Here is a 17908-nt window from a genome sequence, read left to right on the forward strand (position 1 = left end):
AAAATAATTTCCATTGAAAAGAAATAATAACTATTTTCCAAGACTTGATCTACAAGTACCTACATTTACAACAGTTTTAAAAATTCTACACAGTTAGATCTGATGAGACAGAAACTGAAATTCGATCAATCCATTTTCAGAGGAACATGAGTTAATTTGCATATCTACAGCAGGCAAAGCGACACAAGAGGTTAGGGATGATCTGATTCAGGCTCATACTCCAGGTAAAGATCATGACATAGAGGCTGGAGTCAGATACACCTAAGCACAAATTCCATGATATATTGACAAAGCAAAAATTAAAGACATTTACGAGTCAAAAAAGAAAACACAGGCACATGGCAAGACCATCATGTTAAAGACTGGACATGAAAGAAGTGTTTTGTCACCCTCTTGGACCTTAACCATGGTCATTGGTGACACCTGAGGGGACCCCAAGGAAAACCTCTGAAGCAGCACTTGCAAAGCATTTGCAGAAACTTGCATCATTATCAGATAATCTTCCAGATGAATATAATACAGCAACAATCATTGATGGAATGTCTCTGGTCCAGAAGGTCAAAAACAATGTCTCAACTTATGCAGACATTGCTGCTGCTATTCATAGCATGATCCGTAAAGAGGCAAAGCAGAGGCAGATAATTTTTTAGATTAAATTAGATTAGATTTAACTTTATTGTCATTGTGCAGAGAACAAGTACAGAGACAACGAAATGCAGTTTGCGTCTAACCAGAAGTGCAAAAAAGCAGAAAAGTGCAATGTGATATACACAGTATAGGCAGGTGGTGCATAGACAGGACAAGAAATATAGTGCAGTGTAGACAGTAGTATACAGTTGTTTTGCAGAAGGTGGTTTAGAGTAGCATAAATTAAATATAAATATGCAGTGTATTAGCAGTTACTTTATAAGAGCAGAATAAATATGGCTATGTACTGTAATATGAACAATGTATGAACAACATGTACAGGTATGTGCAATGTAGTGGCGGTACCATTATAGTAGTAGTAAGAACAATATAGATATATGCAGTGTATTAACAGAATATATTACAGAAAAACTGAATACATATGGATATTTAGTATGAACCATATAGACAGATATGTACAGTATGTACAACTATGTGCAGTGTGGTAACAGTACCATTGTAGTGCAGAAACAGTAACATTACAATAGTATTAATAATAAGTGTATGTGCAGGATGAAAAGCAGTAGAATATGGCTATGTACAGTATAAGTGTAATTACAGTATGTATATTTGTAAATAAATAGATGGATGGGATAGATGGGTGGGATAGGGTACTGCAGTTGTGAGGGGGGGGGCTAGGGGATGTCCGCCTCCTTGTTGTCCCTGTCAAGGTTGCTATGGTCGTGGACACCTCAACAGGCACAGGCAAGGAGGCATCAGGCGGGGCAGGGGGTGATGGGGGCTTAGTTCGTTGGAGAGTTCAGTAGGGTGACAGCCACAGGAAAGAAGCTTCCTCTGAACCTGCTGGTTCGGATGCGGAGTGACCTGTAACGCCTCCCGGAGGGGAGTGGGGTGAACAGTCTGTGGTTGGGGTGAGAATAGTCTTTGATGATGCGCGCCTTACGCAAGCATCGCTTGCCCTGGATGGCCTCGATGGAGGGGAGTGAGGAACCGGTGATGTGTTGGGCAGTTTTCACCACCCTCTGCAGTGCTTTCCGGTGTGGGCAGAGCAGTTGCCATACCAAACTGTTGCAGCGGTAGACGTTCACCAGGATCTGAGGAGACAGATGGACCTCAGAAAGAAGAGACGCTGGTGAGCCTTTTTGATCAGGGTAAAGGTGTTGAGGGTCCAAGAGAGGTCCTCAGAGGTGTGGACACCCAGAAACTTGAAGCTGGTGACATGCTCCACCTCAGTCCTGTTGATGAGAATGGGTGTGTGTGTGCTAGCTTTAGACTTCCTGAAGTCCACAATGAGCTCTTTGGTCTTCTTGGTGTTGAGAGCCAGGTTGTTATCAGTGCACCACGATGTTAGGTGCTGGACCTCCTCCCTGTAGGCCGTCTCATCATCATTGCTGATGAGCCCAATCACCATAGTGTCATCTGCAAACTTGACAATGGTGTTAGAGCCATGTACAGGTGTGCAGTCGTAGGTGTAGAGGGAGTAGAGGAGAGGGCTCAGCACACATCCCTGTGGTACACTGGTGTTCGATGGTTGAGGAGGTGCGATTATCTAACCTAACAGACTGAGGTCTGTTGGTTAGGAAGTCCAGAATCCATAAGTTTGGTTTTTCTTTTATCACATACACATATATTGGTAGATGTTTTTTCTTTACCTTGACATGTTTCGACGTATACTTCCGTCTTCATCATAAGGTCACACGGTGGAGTACATTACATTACATTTACATTACATTACATTTGGCTGACGCATTTTTAGCTAAAGCGACTTACAACATGGTAACAATTTTTAAAGTTTTAAAGCGATTCTCAACAATTTTAGGACAATTTAAAGAACAGTTTAAAAACAGTAGAGTACAGTAAGAATAAGTGCATCGGTGAGTGCTGTTACGTCTCAGTTCAAGACTGCTGGAGTAGTGTGACGCGTTTTTATCAGCTGATGTTGTTACGGAGGTGTGATCCACCTGTCAGTTTTTTGACAGGTGGACCACACCTCCTGCATGCCAGAGTCATTAAGCAGGAGAACAACCGATACCACCGCTGGATAAAGGAGGCGATTGAAATAAAAAAGCGGAGCCTAAAGACGATGAACAGAGATGAGGGAGCATATATGCTCTCCCATACCTGGAGTGCTGTCCTGGGGGGCGGCTGACTGACAGCAGGAGGTGTGGTCCACCTGTCAAAAAACTGACAGATGGATCACACCTCCGTAACAACATCAGCTGATAAAAACGTGTCACACTACTCCACCGTGTGACCTAATGATGAAGATGGAAGTATACGTCGAAACATGTCAAGGTAAAGAAAAAACATCTAGCAATATATGTGTATGTGATAAAAGAAAAACCAAACTTAATTATCTCAAGTGTAGACACAATGAATGCAATACAAGTGGTCCAGAATCCAGTTACAGAGGGAGGTATTGATGCCCAGTTCACTGAGTTTGGTGATCAGTTTGGAGGGGATGATGGTGTTGAACACTGAGCTGAAGTCAATGAACAGCATTCTTACATAGGTGTTGCTATTGTCAAGGTGGGACAGGGCAGAGTGAAGTGCCATAGAGATGGCATCCTCTGTGCTCCTGTTCTGACGATGATGAATTCAATGAATAGATTAAAGATCCTTTGTACTCATTTCAGCTACAATTTTAAAAACATTTGTACTGCAGACCTATGTATGTCATCATTTAACATTAATTTCAACTCTCAATTGAAAGTAAGGAAGGTAGAATAGTAATGATCAATAATGTCTGGTTGCTTTGAAAACTCAAATTAACTTTTTTTTGCACATAAATCTTGAATTTTATCAACCAAAATGAAGAGCAAAATCACATAATGAGTCAAAATATGTATGCCAACATCAAACACCACATATGCATCAGTAATAATAACATTTGGATTATTTTCTGGGCTCTTATGAGTGTTTTAACAAAAAAAGCCAATAGGCGGAATTTCCTTTTTTTTTCAAATCAGAGGTCAACTTTGAAGGCCTGTACAGTCACAAAGCTACAAGATCCAACTTGCTATCATATCATTTTATACTCCAGAGATATGTAGCTTTCAGAAAAATATAGTGAGAATTTGCCCCCCCCAAGTGGTAGTGACGACCCCCTGTGGCTCATGGACTAGCATAAACATACACACCTAAAACATTCACATTTGAATAGAGATGCACCTATTGAGATGAGTGGTGGAGAAGACACTGTGATTCACATTTAGCCTGCATTATGACAGACACCTTTCCATGCAGTAGGACAGTCTACCCTGCAAAGCATGACTGACAAATCATAGCATTGCAATCTTGAAATCCTCTAATTGTAGGCTAATATGATTAATCCTTCTCTGCCGGTGGTTTTACAGACGATAAACCGTTTTAGGGACAGGGTTGTCAGATATGCGCGCAGAAAACATGAATGCTAACGCAAGAGCCAATCAAATTTAACGTAGGCCTAATCTCCAAATCTGCGGATAGCCTGCCATGGGGAGGACAGACTGCTCTGAGAAGATTTGGATCATGAGTCGGTGACAGCCTTGCTAGGAAATAAAATAAATAAAAAAAGCTCATCATCGACATTAAAACATGTTCTCAGAATTTGATTTGTAGATTGAAATGTCATCTTATTAAACTTCTACAGTAAACAAATAATGGTCTCTTCTCCCTGAGGGTGATTAAATTGGCATTTCTCATAAACCATGACAGTGATGGATTAGCTAGCACCTATTGACCTCTCCAGAATAAGTCCCGCCTCCGTAACTTCCGTATCCATCCAACTTCCGGGCGTGGATTGTCTATGAGAAATAACATGGCGTTTCGAAATATCATACCGGTAAAACATCTGTAGGTAGCGAAGTTGAAAAAGCTGGTGGGCAGATTGGCCTACACACTTCTGCCATATAGTTTCCACTGGATTTTTTGATTGTCGGTGCCGTTTAAGTAGTATACTATAGACTATACTACTTAAACGGCACCGAAAATCAAAAAATCCAGTGGAAACTAGATGGCAGAAGTGTGTAGGTCAATCTGCCCAGCAGCTTTTTTTAATTTGTCACCTACAGAGTTTGACAGGTACGATCTTTCAAAACGCCATGTTATTTCCCATAGACAATCCACGCCCGGAAGTTGGATGGATACGGAAGTTAGGAGGCGGGATATATTCTGGAGAAGTCTATTAGGCCTACATACATCCGGTGACAACACCTCCTTTTGTCTCATGGCAATTTGGACGTTCTAAAGTCTAGCCAAAAGCAAAAGCATTATTGACTCCGTAGACGGGCTCTGCTTAAGCCCAGAAGATGGCAGTAAAAAACGGTCAAGAGATAAAGCTGGAGAAAAGCTCTAACGCAAATCCAATCTCTGATGATAAAGCGGTTCATTCGAATTTATGAAGCGCTTGCAGACCTGGCTGAACGTGATGCATACTGCAGTGCTTAGATCTGCCAGTCTTGGTAAACATTAACTAAAATTAACTTTAAATGTCCTGGGGGTCCTACGGAGCAACCACTTTTACTTTGAAATGTATCTGTCAAAGGCAAACCGGAAGTAATAAGTCTACCGATCAGACGCTGAACTGGCGGGTCTGCCTCTTCTGATGCATTTAGAAGCAGCAGCTAAAATGGTTAGCGAACAGGTAGCATCTGCGGCTCTCCTTGAGTTAGTAGAAATCATGCTATATATTCATGTGCACTTATGATCGCTTTCCAGAAATAAATCAACATGTTTAAAAAGGCAAAGAGGTGTAACTTGAGGAGGAGGAATGAATCTGATGACGACGAGAAAGAAGACGTTCAACAGCAGCAGCAGCAGCAACTGCAGCAACCGCTGCCGCAGCCTATGGAAGTGCAGCCATGCGGGCCTGTGGTAGAAGATGGCATCGACCGGGAGGCTAAATGTAACACTGCACAGACATTTAACGTTACAAGTGCCGTTTTGGACATACAAAATGGAAATGGATTTCAAACGGCCACTTATAAGGCACTTAAAGAGAAAAAGCGGGCCAAGGATAACCGAGAAGCTCCGAAAGCAAGTTTGTTGAGCTTTCACGATGATGAAGGTAATTGCTAAGCTAATTCGCTAGCCAGGCTAAGAAATGTAAACAACATGAAGCTAGTCTGGTTTAAAACAGTAGAGCGTAATTTCGCTTCACATTTAGTTTATTTTTAAGTGTAGTTTTATTACTTATCTGACTCCAATGTCCTGTTTAAGATATTAATTTAATAGTAGTCAGTGCATTCAGACAGAAAAAAGCTAGCATATTGTTAAACTGATTAGGTAGTTCTAGGTAGCTGTAGGTAAGTTAGCTGAATAACAGGATTTTGTCAGCTTTATTATGTCAGGTCAAGATATATGCCTAATCGAACATAAGTTAAATAAAATAAGTAAAATATCTTGTCAGCGCAGTTTAATTTCCTAATTACTTGTGCCAACGTGGAAATATGAACTGAAGCGCTGACGTTTTAAGGTTGTTGCAAAAGACCAAATACCGTTGATACATTCATCATTTGTTTTAGGTGATACAGAGGAATTTCGAGTGAAGAAATCCAACCACAGTAAGAAGATTGTGAAGCAGCTGAAGAAGGAATACAAGGAGGACTTGCAGAAGAGCACTACTGTTGCACCTGAGCCTGTTACAAACACTGATGGTGAGATTGCAAAACCTTTTATAGTACAGTATTACTATATTCATCTTCTCTCAGCATCTCCCTGTTATTGCATTGTTGATTGCATTGCATGATTTCAGAGCATTGCAGAGATCTCTTTCTACAGACTGCTGGCAGTGCATTCTCTCTATGTCATGTCGGAGTCACACATTCAGTTTGTTTATTATTGCGCTTCTCAACTTTAAGGGGACCCTGAGAGCAAATCTTCTTTAGCACTGCTTTAAGTGCAACTCTGTACTGAATCAGACTGTTTGTTTTGTCCCTCAGCTGCCTCCACACAGATTCCCCTTCTCACGCCTAAAGAGGAGCCAGGTGTGGATAGTAGTCGTGCGAGCAGTGAGCAAGGAGAGGAGGAGATGGAGGTGGACAGCAACGATGAGCAGGAGGACGAGGCTGAGCAGAAGGCCGGCGGCGGAGGAGCTTCATTCCAGACCCTGTCTACACTCAGCACACTGAGACCAGGTGCCTGTACAAACCCTTTACGTGAGGGTCTTCCCCCATTTCACTGACTCTTCTATAAGTTAAGACGCTGCAGGGGTTTGGTAAACACCACACACCTGACCTCAATGCGTGCAATCTCGATATTTATTAAACACCTCATAGGATTGGGCATGTAGAGCTGGATCATAGAATTTAAATAGCAAGGAACGTATTCAGTAAGTGTCCTATAGGCCTAGGTGAGAGATTTAAATTTAATTCTGGCCACTAGGAAGCCAATGAAGAGTAACTAAGAGAGGAGTTACATGTGTCCTCTTTGGCTGATTAAGACCAGGCGTGCTGCAGCATTCTGAATCAGTAACAATCTCACTACACAAGCAAGCAGGCCAGCTAACAGTGAATTACAATAGTCCAGTTTGGAGATGACCATGGCCTGTACAAGAAGTTGTGTGTCAGATGGGCCTTTGCATTGCTAACACATGCATAGCAAACATCATGCAACTTCATAATGGGTCAATTTTCTGGATCGAGATTCAGACTAGTCCTTGGATAAACTTTTGTTGTTGTTTTTTTTTTTTCAATGAGATTTCCATTGCAGTTCACATTCAGTGTAGGACTATACTAAATTCATGTCTGGTCTGACCAAACATGTATAAATAGTTGTCAAACGCTAGTCTTTGCTTTCACTTTCATAAGTAATCCACTAGGGCATGTTCAGTAGATAACCCATGATCCATCTGTGTGCAGGTGAGATCCCGGACGCAGCCTTCATCCACGCAGCGCGGAAACGCCGTCAAATGGCGCGGGAGCTGGGCGGAGACACACCTCTGGTGGAGACGGAGGCGGCGAAGAAGCGCCTGGTGCGTGAGGACGAGCAGGGCGGCAGCGATGAAGACGAGGACGAGAAGAGGATCGTCTTCAGCGGCGTCAAGCAGAAGACCCAGCGGCAGAAGATAGCAGAGGAGATCGGTGAGTGCACACTGAGGGAAGGGCCTGGAGTTGTTAACACGAGGTTTAGGTTCAACGTAAATGATCATTTACAGTACATATGGCAGTACATTACTTATTTATTAAGTAATCAACATGCTCTGATCTTTTTTTCAATGTTTCATGCAGTGTATTATGTTTATGCATGTCAGTGTTTTATGCAAATGAAAAAAAAAAAAAAAACTTGCATTAACTGCAGTGATGTATTAACCGCAGTTTATTTTAAAATACTGTATGTCTCATCTCATAACAGCATTCCAACATTCTAAGTTGTACCCTGTGTCAATTAAATCAACTCTTTTTTGTAAGGGCAGGTAATCTTATGTATACAATATTTACCAGGTACCCTACACTCAATATTGTTGGAGTGATTTTTTTATTTTTTTACCCTGTGGTATTTAAAAGGATATTGAATGTTAAGTATTTTCCGGTTTCTAAGTTTGACATTTTAGTATCATGACAGCCCTTCTCATTCCCAACAGTGCCTTTCCCATAGCATATACCAGAGTAGGGACTATAAAAGTGGCTACTCTGACTACTACTGATGTTGACCATTGGATTTAAATTCTATCTGTTAATGTTTGACTGATTCTCTATTCTGTTCCCCAGGTATTGAAGGCAGTGATGACGAAGCTTTGGACACAACTGGCAATGATGAGGAAGTGAACCGCTGGGAACAGGAGCAGATCAGGAAGGGCATCAGCATCCCACAGGTACACACGTCTCCCACACAACACACCCCCTTAATGTTACATCACTTACCCACAGACAAGCAACTCATTCTTTAAAGGTAAACTCCGTCGAAGGCACCGAGTACTGTAGGTACGGGAAAAAAACACCAAGAAAACGGTGCTACTTAGCTCAAGTTGCTGCACACTCTGGGGGCATGATTTTAAAAACACAAGGGGTTGCATCAACTAGTCAACTAGTTGCCTGTAATAACCACTAGTTAGCACTGTTAGCAGGTTTGTTGGCTAATTGTGTGATGTTGCTATGTGAAATATTAAAGTATTTTAAGTAGGTATTTGCCAACCTTATTTTCTATCTGAGAGCTTCTTAATATACTTTTATTATGACCGTTACATTAGCAGTTGGTGAAAATCATTCAAATAAATGTTTAAATGCTCTCTTGCTGACCTACTGGTAACTATGTCTGCAGGATGTCTTTAGGATTCACTTTTATTTACTACTGTCTTATTGAATCTTTTTTTTATTATTTTTTTATTCTAGGTCCAAGCTAGCCAACCTGAAGATACAAATGTGTACTACCAAAGCACCTTTGAGGCCCAGCCTTATGGGTCGTCCTACAACATGCCTTACACATACACACCTCAAGGCATAGACAAGGCGCCAAAAGCCAAGGACTCTGTAAACTACCCTCTCCCCAGTAGCGAACTAAGCCCAATCACCACAGATCTGGTAAAGAAACGCCTTAAAGACAGGTAGGCTTTGATCCCATACTGCAGTACATGGGACAACCACATCCATATATATATCTGTTCATCAGACTCATGATGCATTTGTAGTTCTGAGCAAGAAATGCATCAATGGAACAAATAATAGTTGCAAACCATCTTTATTTGTTTTTGCTGGTAAAGGAAAAAAAAACATCTGTCTGTCACAAGAGTGTTTTCAAACTTGTAGTTGTCAGAGATAATTTAATACAAATGTTCAATCCAGAATAAACCGCATGTCTTACGCTGTAGGAAAATTGTATGTAGTCATTTTTTTTAAAAAAAGGAGTAGGGCCTGATGTGAAAAGTTATAATATTTCCTCCCTGATGGATTTGAGAGTTGGGAAATCTTTAGATCAGTTCCCTCTTCCATTCTGTCTTCTAATGTTGAAACAGTGCCTTTCAAAGGCTGTAACTTCAGTGGAAACTCAAGCTAGCCCCACTGTTTAAGGGCTCCCAAATGCTGATGCTGCTTCTTACACCACAAGTAGCGAATCCTGTAAGTTAAACCATCTATGAATCCCGGAGCCACTTTATTTAAATTTATAACCACACAGTTGAATTATTGTAGTTAATTCAAATGTAGCATTTGATAGCACTTTATGCCTCTCAATTGCGCCTACTTTCTTGTGGAACAGACTTGGCCTTTTAAAATAACAATGGATGTTTCGTAGTCTCCGCTGGTATTATGCAGACCACTTGAGGTGAGAATGAAGCTGAGGCACACTAGTTCAGAGCCAGGTATACGTAACTCTGATGCACAGAAAGCAAGAGAACACCTGACCTACCAGACTGCGGGTTGTGAGTGACTATGACGTGTTGAGCGTGAGGTGACGTGACCGTGTTGTGTGTCCCTCTCCTGTGTATCCCCCCCCATCCTCAGGCTCAGCGCCTTGCGCCAGGGGCACAATGCCAACACTCGGCGCTTTGAGCAGATCCAACAGGAGCTGTGCGCTTCCAGCAGCGCCATCGACAGGCTCGAGGGTAGCTCCGAAGACATAGCTGACCAGTATAAATTCTTGCAAGAAATGCGAGGGTATGTTCGAGACTTGCTTGAGTGTTTCAGCGAAAAGGTAAGGGAGAAACAGTTGGTGCCCTCTTAACGGCTGTTGTGCTTTGTCTGAATACCTGATGCATTTGGACCCCAGTTTAGATGTCCCATTACGTTTGAAAAGTAAAGATTACAGCTCTAAGCGACTTATTTTTGTGCCACACTTTTCTCAATAAAGTGTGCGTAAACAATTAAATTAATTATATGCTAATGATCATAAAACACATTCTCAGATGTTGATTAGAACCGACATTATACATTTCATCGTTAACACACCATCTTTCTCCTCAGATTTTGAAAATGGGGTTGATCAACAAAACAGGCTTCCTACTTGGCTAAGTTGCCCTTTAACGAGAGTCTCTCCCACTGACTCTGTTCTGTTCCAGCATAAGGGTTTTCAGAGGAAGATTCGCCATCAGCAGTGTCTGTGTCTGGGAGTAGGGGGGTGGGGTGTAGGGCCTCTGGTTTTCAATCGACCGTTCCCTTCTTTTCCTTTCCTGTTAAATAATTCATATTCCTCCATTTTTTTTTTTAACCATCAAAATTAAACAAACACATACCCTTAGGTCTAAATTCAGTCATCTGGTATCCAACTGGGCCAGCTAAAATTTTCCAGCTGGCACTAAGTAGCTGCTTCTCAGCATCTGCTGCATTGCACCAAAAGAACAAAAAGTTTTGTGATCAGATGGAAGAACTTGAATACAGTTTTTTTTTCCCTTTTGTAATATGCAAACCCTTAGCAACAGGCCCTCTCCAGCCTGTCAGTGGTTCTAGACTAAGTCTGTTCTAATTCGGGCTCCTCAAACTCCAGAGATGAAAGAGGACTATTGCGTATGCTTTCTGCCCTAACCACAGTGTCCCTCCCTGTCGCAGTGTCCTCAGGAGCCCGCGGTGGCCTTGCAGGTCTCCTGCCCGTGTGTGTGTGTTCGGCTGTCACAAAAGCCATCGTATTTTTCAGGTGCCGGCCATTCTGGAGCTGGAGGCAGCCATGCACCAGTTACTAAGACAGCGGGCGGCGCGGCTCGTCCAGAGAAGACAGGATGATATTAAAGATGAATCATCGGAGTTTTCAAGCCTTTCAAGTCAGTCCATCTTGAAGGTTTTTATTATTTATTTGAACGGCCTCGTTGCAATCTTTGATAGAAGTATGGAGTGATTGATTGGGTGTGTGTGTTTGTTTCTTTGTGTGTGTGTGTGTATATGTATATGTGTGTGTCTTTGTGTGTGTGTGTGCATGCACATGTGGTGCTAAAAAGTGACCAACCAGTTCTTGTTTATACCTATGTGTATTACAAGAGTGGAAACAGGCATTCATTGTGCTTGTTTGAGACAATTTAGCACATAAACACCCCCTTTTGATGGGGAATATGTGCTAGACCAAGGATATCATGCAAGTGCCTAAGCCGATTTTGCAGATCACGGATGTTTTTCTGTGGTCATGTTTGTAAAAGAGAAGCTGTGATTGCTTTAAGTACAGTAGATGCAGATGCAAGGTAAGTACATTCGTGTCAATGAGAAATTGGCTCAGTGAAGTGTTTGAACAGTGTTTGCTGCTGATCAGTAAAATGTCTAACTCATAATGGGCTATTAAATATTAAATATTTTGAAGCAATATTTCAGTCATATTTTCAGCTATGTAAGTGCACTCAGGTTAATATGAGAGCTTGGTATGTTTGTATGCTTTGAGTCATCAGTGCTGATGGCTAATTCGGAACTCTTCCCTGTTTCAGGTAAGGCTGTGATGGCACCCAATCTTGACTCGTTTGGCCGAGACCGCACGGCCTATCAAGAGCATGCCAAACAGAGGCGCATTGCAGAGCGGGAAGCTAGACGGTATGCTTGGTTTTCATTCTTCCAAGAGGTGGTGGGAGCACTTTTGTAAATGCCTCTATTTTACCACAGTCTCAAGAAAAGATGTTAGAGAAGAATAACTAACTTTCATGCATTCTATTAAAACAGATGCATGATGTATATGAAACACACGGATACTACAGTCACTGGGTTAATGACTTGAGTGTGTTCTGTGATGTTTGCTTTGGACAGGACGCGGCGTCGACAAGCCAGAGAGCAGAATGGGAAGAGGGCGGAACACAAGGAAGGCCTGTCCAGTGACGATGAGGAGACCTCCACTGACATCACCAGTTTCAACCTGGAGAAAGGTATCCTCCATCCCTCGCACGCACGCACACACACACAGAGAGAGACTTAAGATTTAAGCACATATTTCTGCTGACATCACCAACAAATTGCAAGTGAATCTTAATCATAACAAGTGCTTACTTATCTGCAAATGTTGTTTTGTCTCTTCTGATAGATCACATTCGGACAGAGTCGAAGAAGATCTTTGAGGACGTTGTGGACGATTTCCACTCTCTGGACAGCATAAAGTCCCACTTCGAGGTGTGGAGGAAGCTCTACTTCATCTGCTACCGGGACGCGTACATCGGCCTGTGCCTGCCAAAGCTCTTCAACCCTCTTGTCCGGCTGCAGCTCATCCACTGGTCTCCTCTAGAGGTACTTACTAATTCAACAATCACAGTTGCTGCAGAATAGCCTCGTGAGACCATTCTGATCTCGCGAGCTTCAGATTTTCACTCGCAGATCAGTCTGGCATCTCTCCTATAGAGAAAATTTGGAGCAGTTCGCCAAGCAAATGTCCAATCAGCGTTGGTTTTGAGGCGGGTTTAGGTGTGACGCAACGAGAAGCTACTGTTCAATCTAAACAACATGGCGACTTCCACGGATGAGATGAGCATAGCTATCGCTGAAATTTTATCCGAATATTTGAGTATTCCTGGGGAAGCTAGGAAGCTAGGAGTCTCTGCAATGTAACTGGGAGGAATGAAGGACACAGACATCCTCCACGTCCAATTCCAGTTAGTGTTTGGTAGCCCTGAATCTTAGTTACTTAACAAGAAGGAAAATATGCTTTCTTCAGAAGTGTAGTCTACCATGAGAATTTGGTGGGGATTGTCATTGATGAGGTTCATGTCACATACAAATGGTTTAAAGTTTAAAAACGTTAGCGTTAGCTACTTACCTAACTTGTATGTTAAAAGATTGCATTATAAGAACGCTTCGTTGATCTGATTGGTTGATTTGGCCCGTCTATCACCAACATAGGTGGTGATAGACAGATGGTTTATCCAATCAGCTAACCAATATTTTCGCCCCTTCCCAAACCTTCTCCAACGGAAAGTTCCCAGATGGATATGCGGCGCAAATACGAAGCAATCCATCTGGCGGAGTCAGGTTAGCTGCAGAAGGGGTTATGTGTAGAATTCTGTAGAATTCAAATTGTTTTTTACATTAATACGTTTGCAATGGCATTCTTTCATCGACTTGCATTGTATTCAATGCAGTAAATCAATCTCTCTGCCAATAATATATTATTATGGGTCTTTTTTTAGTGACTAACAATACTGTGCACCAAATAAAAAAGCTTAGACTGATTTTCTGCATCCATCCTTTAATGAAATTAATCTCTGAGCTTTTATTTGTGTTTTTTTTTTCCCACAATGCAGGCGGAGTGCCCTAACTTTGAGTACATGCTGTGGTTTGAGTCGCTGTTGTTTTACGGCTGTGAGGACCCTACTGCCTTACAGACAGGAGACAGCGACTCTAGTCTCCTACCCTCCATAGTGGAGAGAGTCATCCTACCCAAGCTGGCCGGTGTGTACCCCCTTCCATTATCTGGATTTTGAGTGAAATTAAAAGGGATCCTTTATCTCGATTGGGGAATGAAGATGTTTTCAGCCCCTGTCCAGGGCTAGTTATTGTCTGCAAATTGAAATTTGTCCTCTCTCTGCTAATTTAATTTTGGATTCCTTAACAAACTGAATGTTGTTGATAAGTAGTAAAGCTCTCCAAATTTGCTTTATACTTTTAATTGCCACACAGATGTTTTGTACCAGACGCTCTTCAGCATTTGCTGGCAATTTCACCCAGTTCTAGTCTTAGACTTCTAGTCCTGTCTAGTCATAGCCTTTTTGTTTGATTGAGGTGCGTCCTTTTTTGGGTGAAATTAAAGGATGCTTTATCTTCTTTCTGCTGGTACAGTTCTTGCGGATCAGGTGTGGGATCCCCTCTCGACCAGCCAGACGTCAAGGATGGTGGCCTTTATGCACAGACTCATTAAGGGCTACCCCACAATCCTGAATGGGGACAACAGAAACACACAGGTAAACACTGCTAACTGCAGTGCAGATGAGTTTTGACTATTTAATAGTTACATTGTCGATATAAAAACTATGTCCTTAGAGAAATGGGGTGGATTTAAAGGGTTTAGTTCTTTTGAGTAGCTGGAGTGTTGCATTTATTGTCTCTCTGGTAACATTTTCTCCCATGTTCCTTGTGGGACATTACTTTAGGAATTATTGAAGACCATCGTGATGCGGACGAGGCGAACTCTGGACGATGATATCTTCATGCCCCTCTTCCCTAAGAAGTGAGTCCTGGTTAAGAGAAGAGGATTATAGACTTAGCTTTGGTCCCTTCTCCTGTTCTGACTCTTCTCTCACTCTTGCAACCCTCTTATCTTGCATTTCCTTTTAGAATTTCACCTCAAACTTTCCTTCTTTGTTTTGCGCAGCGTTCTGGAGAATAAGAATTCTGGACCATACCTGTTTTTCCAGAGACAGTTTTGGACGAGTGTGAAGGTACCTGCTGTATTCTATAATGCTTACTTGAAATTGCATAATATGGTGATGTGAATATGTTGTATGTATGCATGTGTGGCATTCAGTCAAAATTCTAAATGTATTGACCGTATAGTTTGACCATAATACACATATTTATGCAGTACTTCCTCTTTCGTTGGTTTAGTTGCTCAGCAACATCCTGCAGTGGCACGGCATCCTGTCCAACTCCATGCTGAAAGAGCTGGCTGTGGACAGCACCCTAAACCGCTACATCCTGTCCGCCCTACAGAACACCGAGTCCGGGGAGGACAGCATCGAGAAGAGCCAGAGAGTAAGGACCTTTTTAATACAGCACAGGAATTCAGTATATAGCCCAGGAGGGTTCCACTGATTACGACCCAGGGGCCACCACCCTGATTAAGAAAGAGACCCGAAGACCACTGCTGAAAATAGATAATGATTCCACCTGCAGTGCCTTCACTGGCCACTAGTAGGAGACAAACCATTGGTTGAAATGTGATATGTATACATCTTGTTTATTAGTGTAGGAAAGCTAGTTTGGGATAGTTGCGAACACTAAGGGTCATCCGATCAGATATGGCCTTTCTAACAATCAGTATGTGAGCTCACTGGGAATGGAAATGATTACTGTGAGGTTAACACCATCAGGTCATTTGATAGCCGATGTTAGAGTTTAATGGGCTGACATTTGGGGAATTGTTGGCGAAAAAAGTTTAAGAGAGATTTTCATTAAACATCACAGAAATCCTGATCAAAGGGTGTGAATAATGCAATGCAAAAGACCACCTCGTTAAGTCTTTAATTGAGGCTTAATCGAAGGCTTACCCAACTCTTAGAAAATGGTCTTATATAAGACATAACACACTTGCAATGCAGTGCGCTTCCCAGTGAGTTACTGGAAAGAAGACTGAGACTTGTCGCGTACGTGGTCTCGCAAATCTGTTGTCAAGTCAAGTCTATTTATATAGCGCATTTCATACACAGAGGTCATTCAATGTGCTTTACATAAACAAAACCAAACAATAATAACAAGTAAAAGCATAGAAGGGCAATATAGTCAAAGAATAGTTCAAAAGGTAAAGATCATAATAAAAAGAAAACATAAAACACAAGGTAAAAATCATTGGATCATTGTTGTGTAGTAGGTTTCCGCTTCTATAGGTGTGGTAAAAAGCTGTATTTACATGCTTGGACCCCCCCGCCCCCCACACACACACACACACACACACCCCAAACACACACACACACACAGGTATTTACCCTTTGGGTTTGGGAGCAGCATGATGCCATTGCGTAATACCACCTCTGAATGAGCTCATGTTTGCTCTTTGCTGCCCCCAGGTGGTGGAGTGCTTTCCCCAGCAGTGGTTCAGCGTGCTGAAGACCCAGCAGCAGCAGCAGACCCTGCCCCAGCTGGAGAACTTCTGCCGCTATCTCAAGCACCTGGCCAACACACTGTACCGCATTGGGCTGGGCGGCTCCGACCTGGAGCGCAGGAACAGCAGGTGAGCAGTCTCGCATCCTCACCTGGAGGATGTACAGAATATTGAATTAGAAAGGAGTAGAAAAGATGTCGTGTTCTCTGTTGCATTACAGTTGTTCATTTAATGGTATTGGTTTCGGCGGCAGCTGTAGTGTAGAGATAGCGTCAGTGTTTTATACCTCATACGGCACAGTATCCACAGTGTCCCAGGTTCAAATACATGTACATTACATTTACAGTACATTTTAGTACATGTATTCATTTATCAGACGCCTTCATCCACAGCCACTTACAAAATGAGGAATAACATTGAAGATACATTGCAAGTCAGACCTTAGGTAACATACATTCTACTACAATAAATACTATCACCAGAGGATGAGAGTGCAGAAGTTTAAGTACTAGTCAGAATGTGGTCAATGGAGATAGTGGTTGAAGGAAGTAGAAGGGAGGGAAGTGCATGGTGAGTGCATGTTAGGTGTGTTGGGTTGACCTAAGGTCATTTCCTGGTCCCACGCCCCTCATAAAAAGGTCAAAAAATAAATAAAAGTCATAAAACACTGAGTGCAATATTTAAAAAAAACAACTCACAGAGTGTACAGACCCCCCCCCCCCCCCCCCAAAAAAAAAAAAAAAAGTCTGTTTAAGTCTGTTTCTATAAAATTCAGCTTCGGAAGGGAAAGTTCTTTGCTAACCTTGAAATGCTTACTGTCTAACAGGGACCACATCAAGGAGGTGATGAAACTCTTATGTCGTCTCAATGCTGTCGACCATTTGACTGCTATGGCCACAGAGTATGGGATTAAAGACATCAAGCCCCTGATGGAGGCCAAGTGAAGAAGGAAAGGAAAAAAAGACTGGCGCACCTTGCTAGCTTTATATTCCCGTTTTAATCATGGACTTTTGTTTTGAGAGGACCTGATTATTGGACTACTTGAAACTCCCTGGATTGCTCTCTTCTGGTCAAGTTGCTAGTCACATACATTGTTTCAACACATCTTGCACCTGACCTCAAACCGTAGTGTGGTGAAATTGCACCCTCTTTTCCAGCTACGTGTACATGGTTACTATTGAGATTTTTTTTTTTTTTAACTTGTTTGACTTTAGAGTGACTGATTACTGCAGCCTCTCCTTGTCATAAATGCACTTGGTTCACCTCCAGAGTTGAAACTTGTGCCAAAATACTTCTCCATCCGCTCAAGATGTGTCAGTAGCTCAGATGCTACCTATATTTTAATTTTCCTGAACGATTTTCACAGACTAAATAAAGACTACGGCTATGCTATAGTTTTGTCCCTATTTTAATTCAGTGTTTGTCTTATTATAGCATCTTAAATATGCTTTGCTGTCATTGCAGGAGAGTGTGCGTGGCGTGCATGTGTGTGTGACGCATGCTGTATCGTTACATTGCGGTCTGTGTTGTGCGTGTGTTTTTGCCCCCACCGCAACTAACGTTAATGGTATCCCAATGAACAGGCGGAGTTCGACTTATGCAAAAGAGGCCACTTCAACGCGGCTACTTATAACACAAA

The 17908-nt window shown here is 42.2% G+C and overlaps 1 protein-coding gene across 1 annotated transcript; it reads left to right on the forward strand.

Annotated features, from left to right (window-relative positions):
- Positions 1 to 5229: 5229 nt before the first annotated feature.
- paxbp1 (PAX3 and PAX7 binding protein 1) lies at positions 5230 to 17663 on the forward strand. Its single transcript, XM_076274647.1, has 18 exons — positions 5230 to 5695; positions 6153 to 6284; positions 6570 to 6764; positions 7488 to 7709; positions 8337 to 8440; positions 8958 to 9169; positions 10065 to 10254; positions 11191 to 11314; positions 11963 to 12065; positions 12276 to 12391; positions 12547 to 12746; positions 13757 to 13904; positions 14292 to 14413; positions 14603 to 14679; positions 14824 to 14890; positions 15057 to 15203; positions 16235 to 16398; positions 17096 to 17663. Exons 1-18 carry the CDS (start codon positions 5359 to 5361, stop codon positions 17211 to 17213), a joined length of 2778 nt encoding a protein of 925 aa, XP_076130762.1. The 5' UTR covers positions 5230 to 5358; the 3' UTR covers positions 17214 to 17663.
- Positions 17664 to 17908: the final 245 nt, after the last annotated feature.

Source organism: Alosa pseudoharengus, unplaced genomic scaffold (assembly GCF_046254945.1).
Source record: "Alosa pseudoharengus isolate Yale_2024_CS ecotype anadromous, Long Island Sound unplaced genomic scaffold, YU_APseudo_1.1 YU_APseudo_1.1_scf_8, whole genome shotgun sequence".
NCBI lineage: Eukaryota > Metazoa > Chordata > Actinopteri > Clupeiformes > Clupeidae > Alosa > Alosa pseudoharengus.

Excerpts from the sequence above, each read along its gene's own strand:
- paxbp1 (XM_076274647.1), top strand. The coding sequence starts at position 5,359 with ATGTTTAAAAAGGCAAAGAGGTGTAACTTGAGGAGGAGGAATGAATCT. Across the intron at positions 12,747-13,756 it reads TCCACTGGTCTCCTCTAGAG|GCGGAGTGCCCTAACTTTGA; the intron begins GTACTTACTAAT and ends CCCACAATGCAG. Across the intron at positions 14,680-14,823 it reads ATGCCCCTCTTCCCTAAGAA|CGTTCTGGAGAATAAGAATT; the intron begins GTGAGTCCTGGT and ends TGTTTTGCGCAG.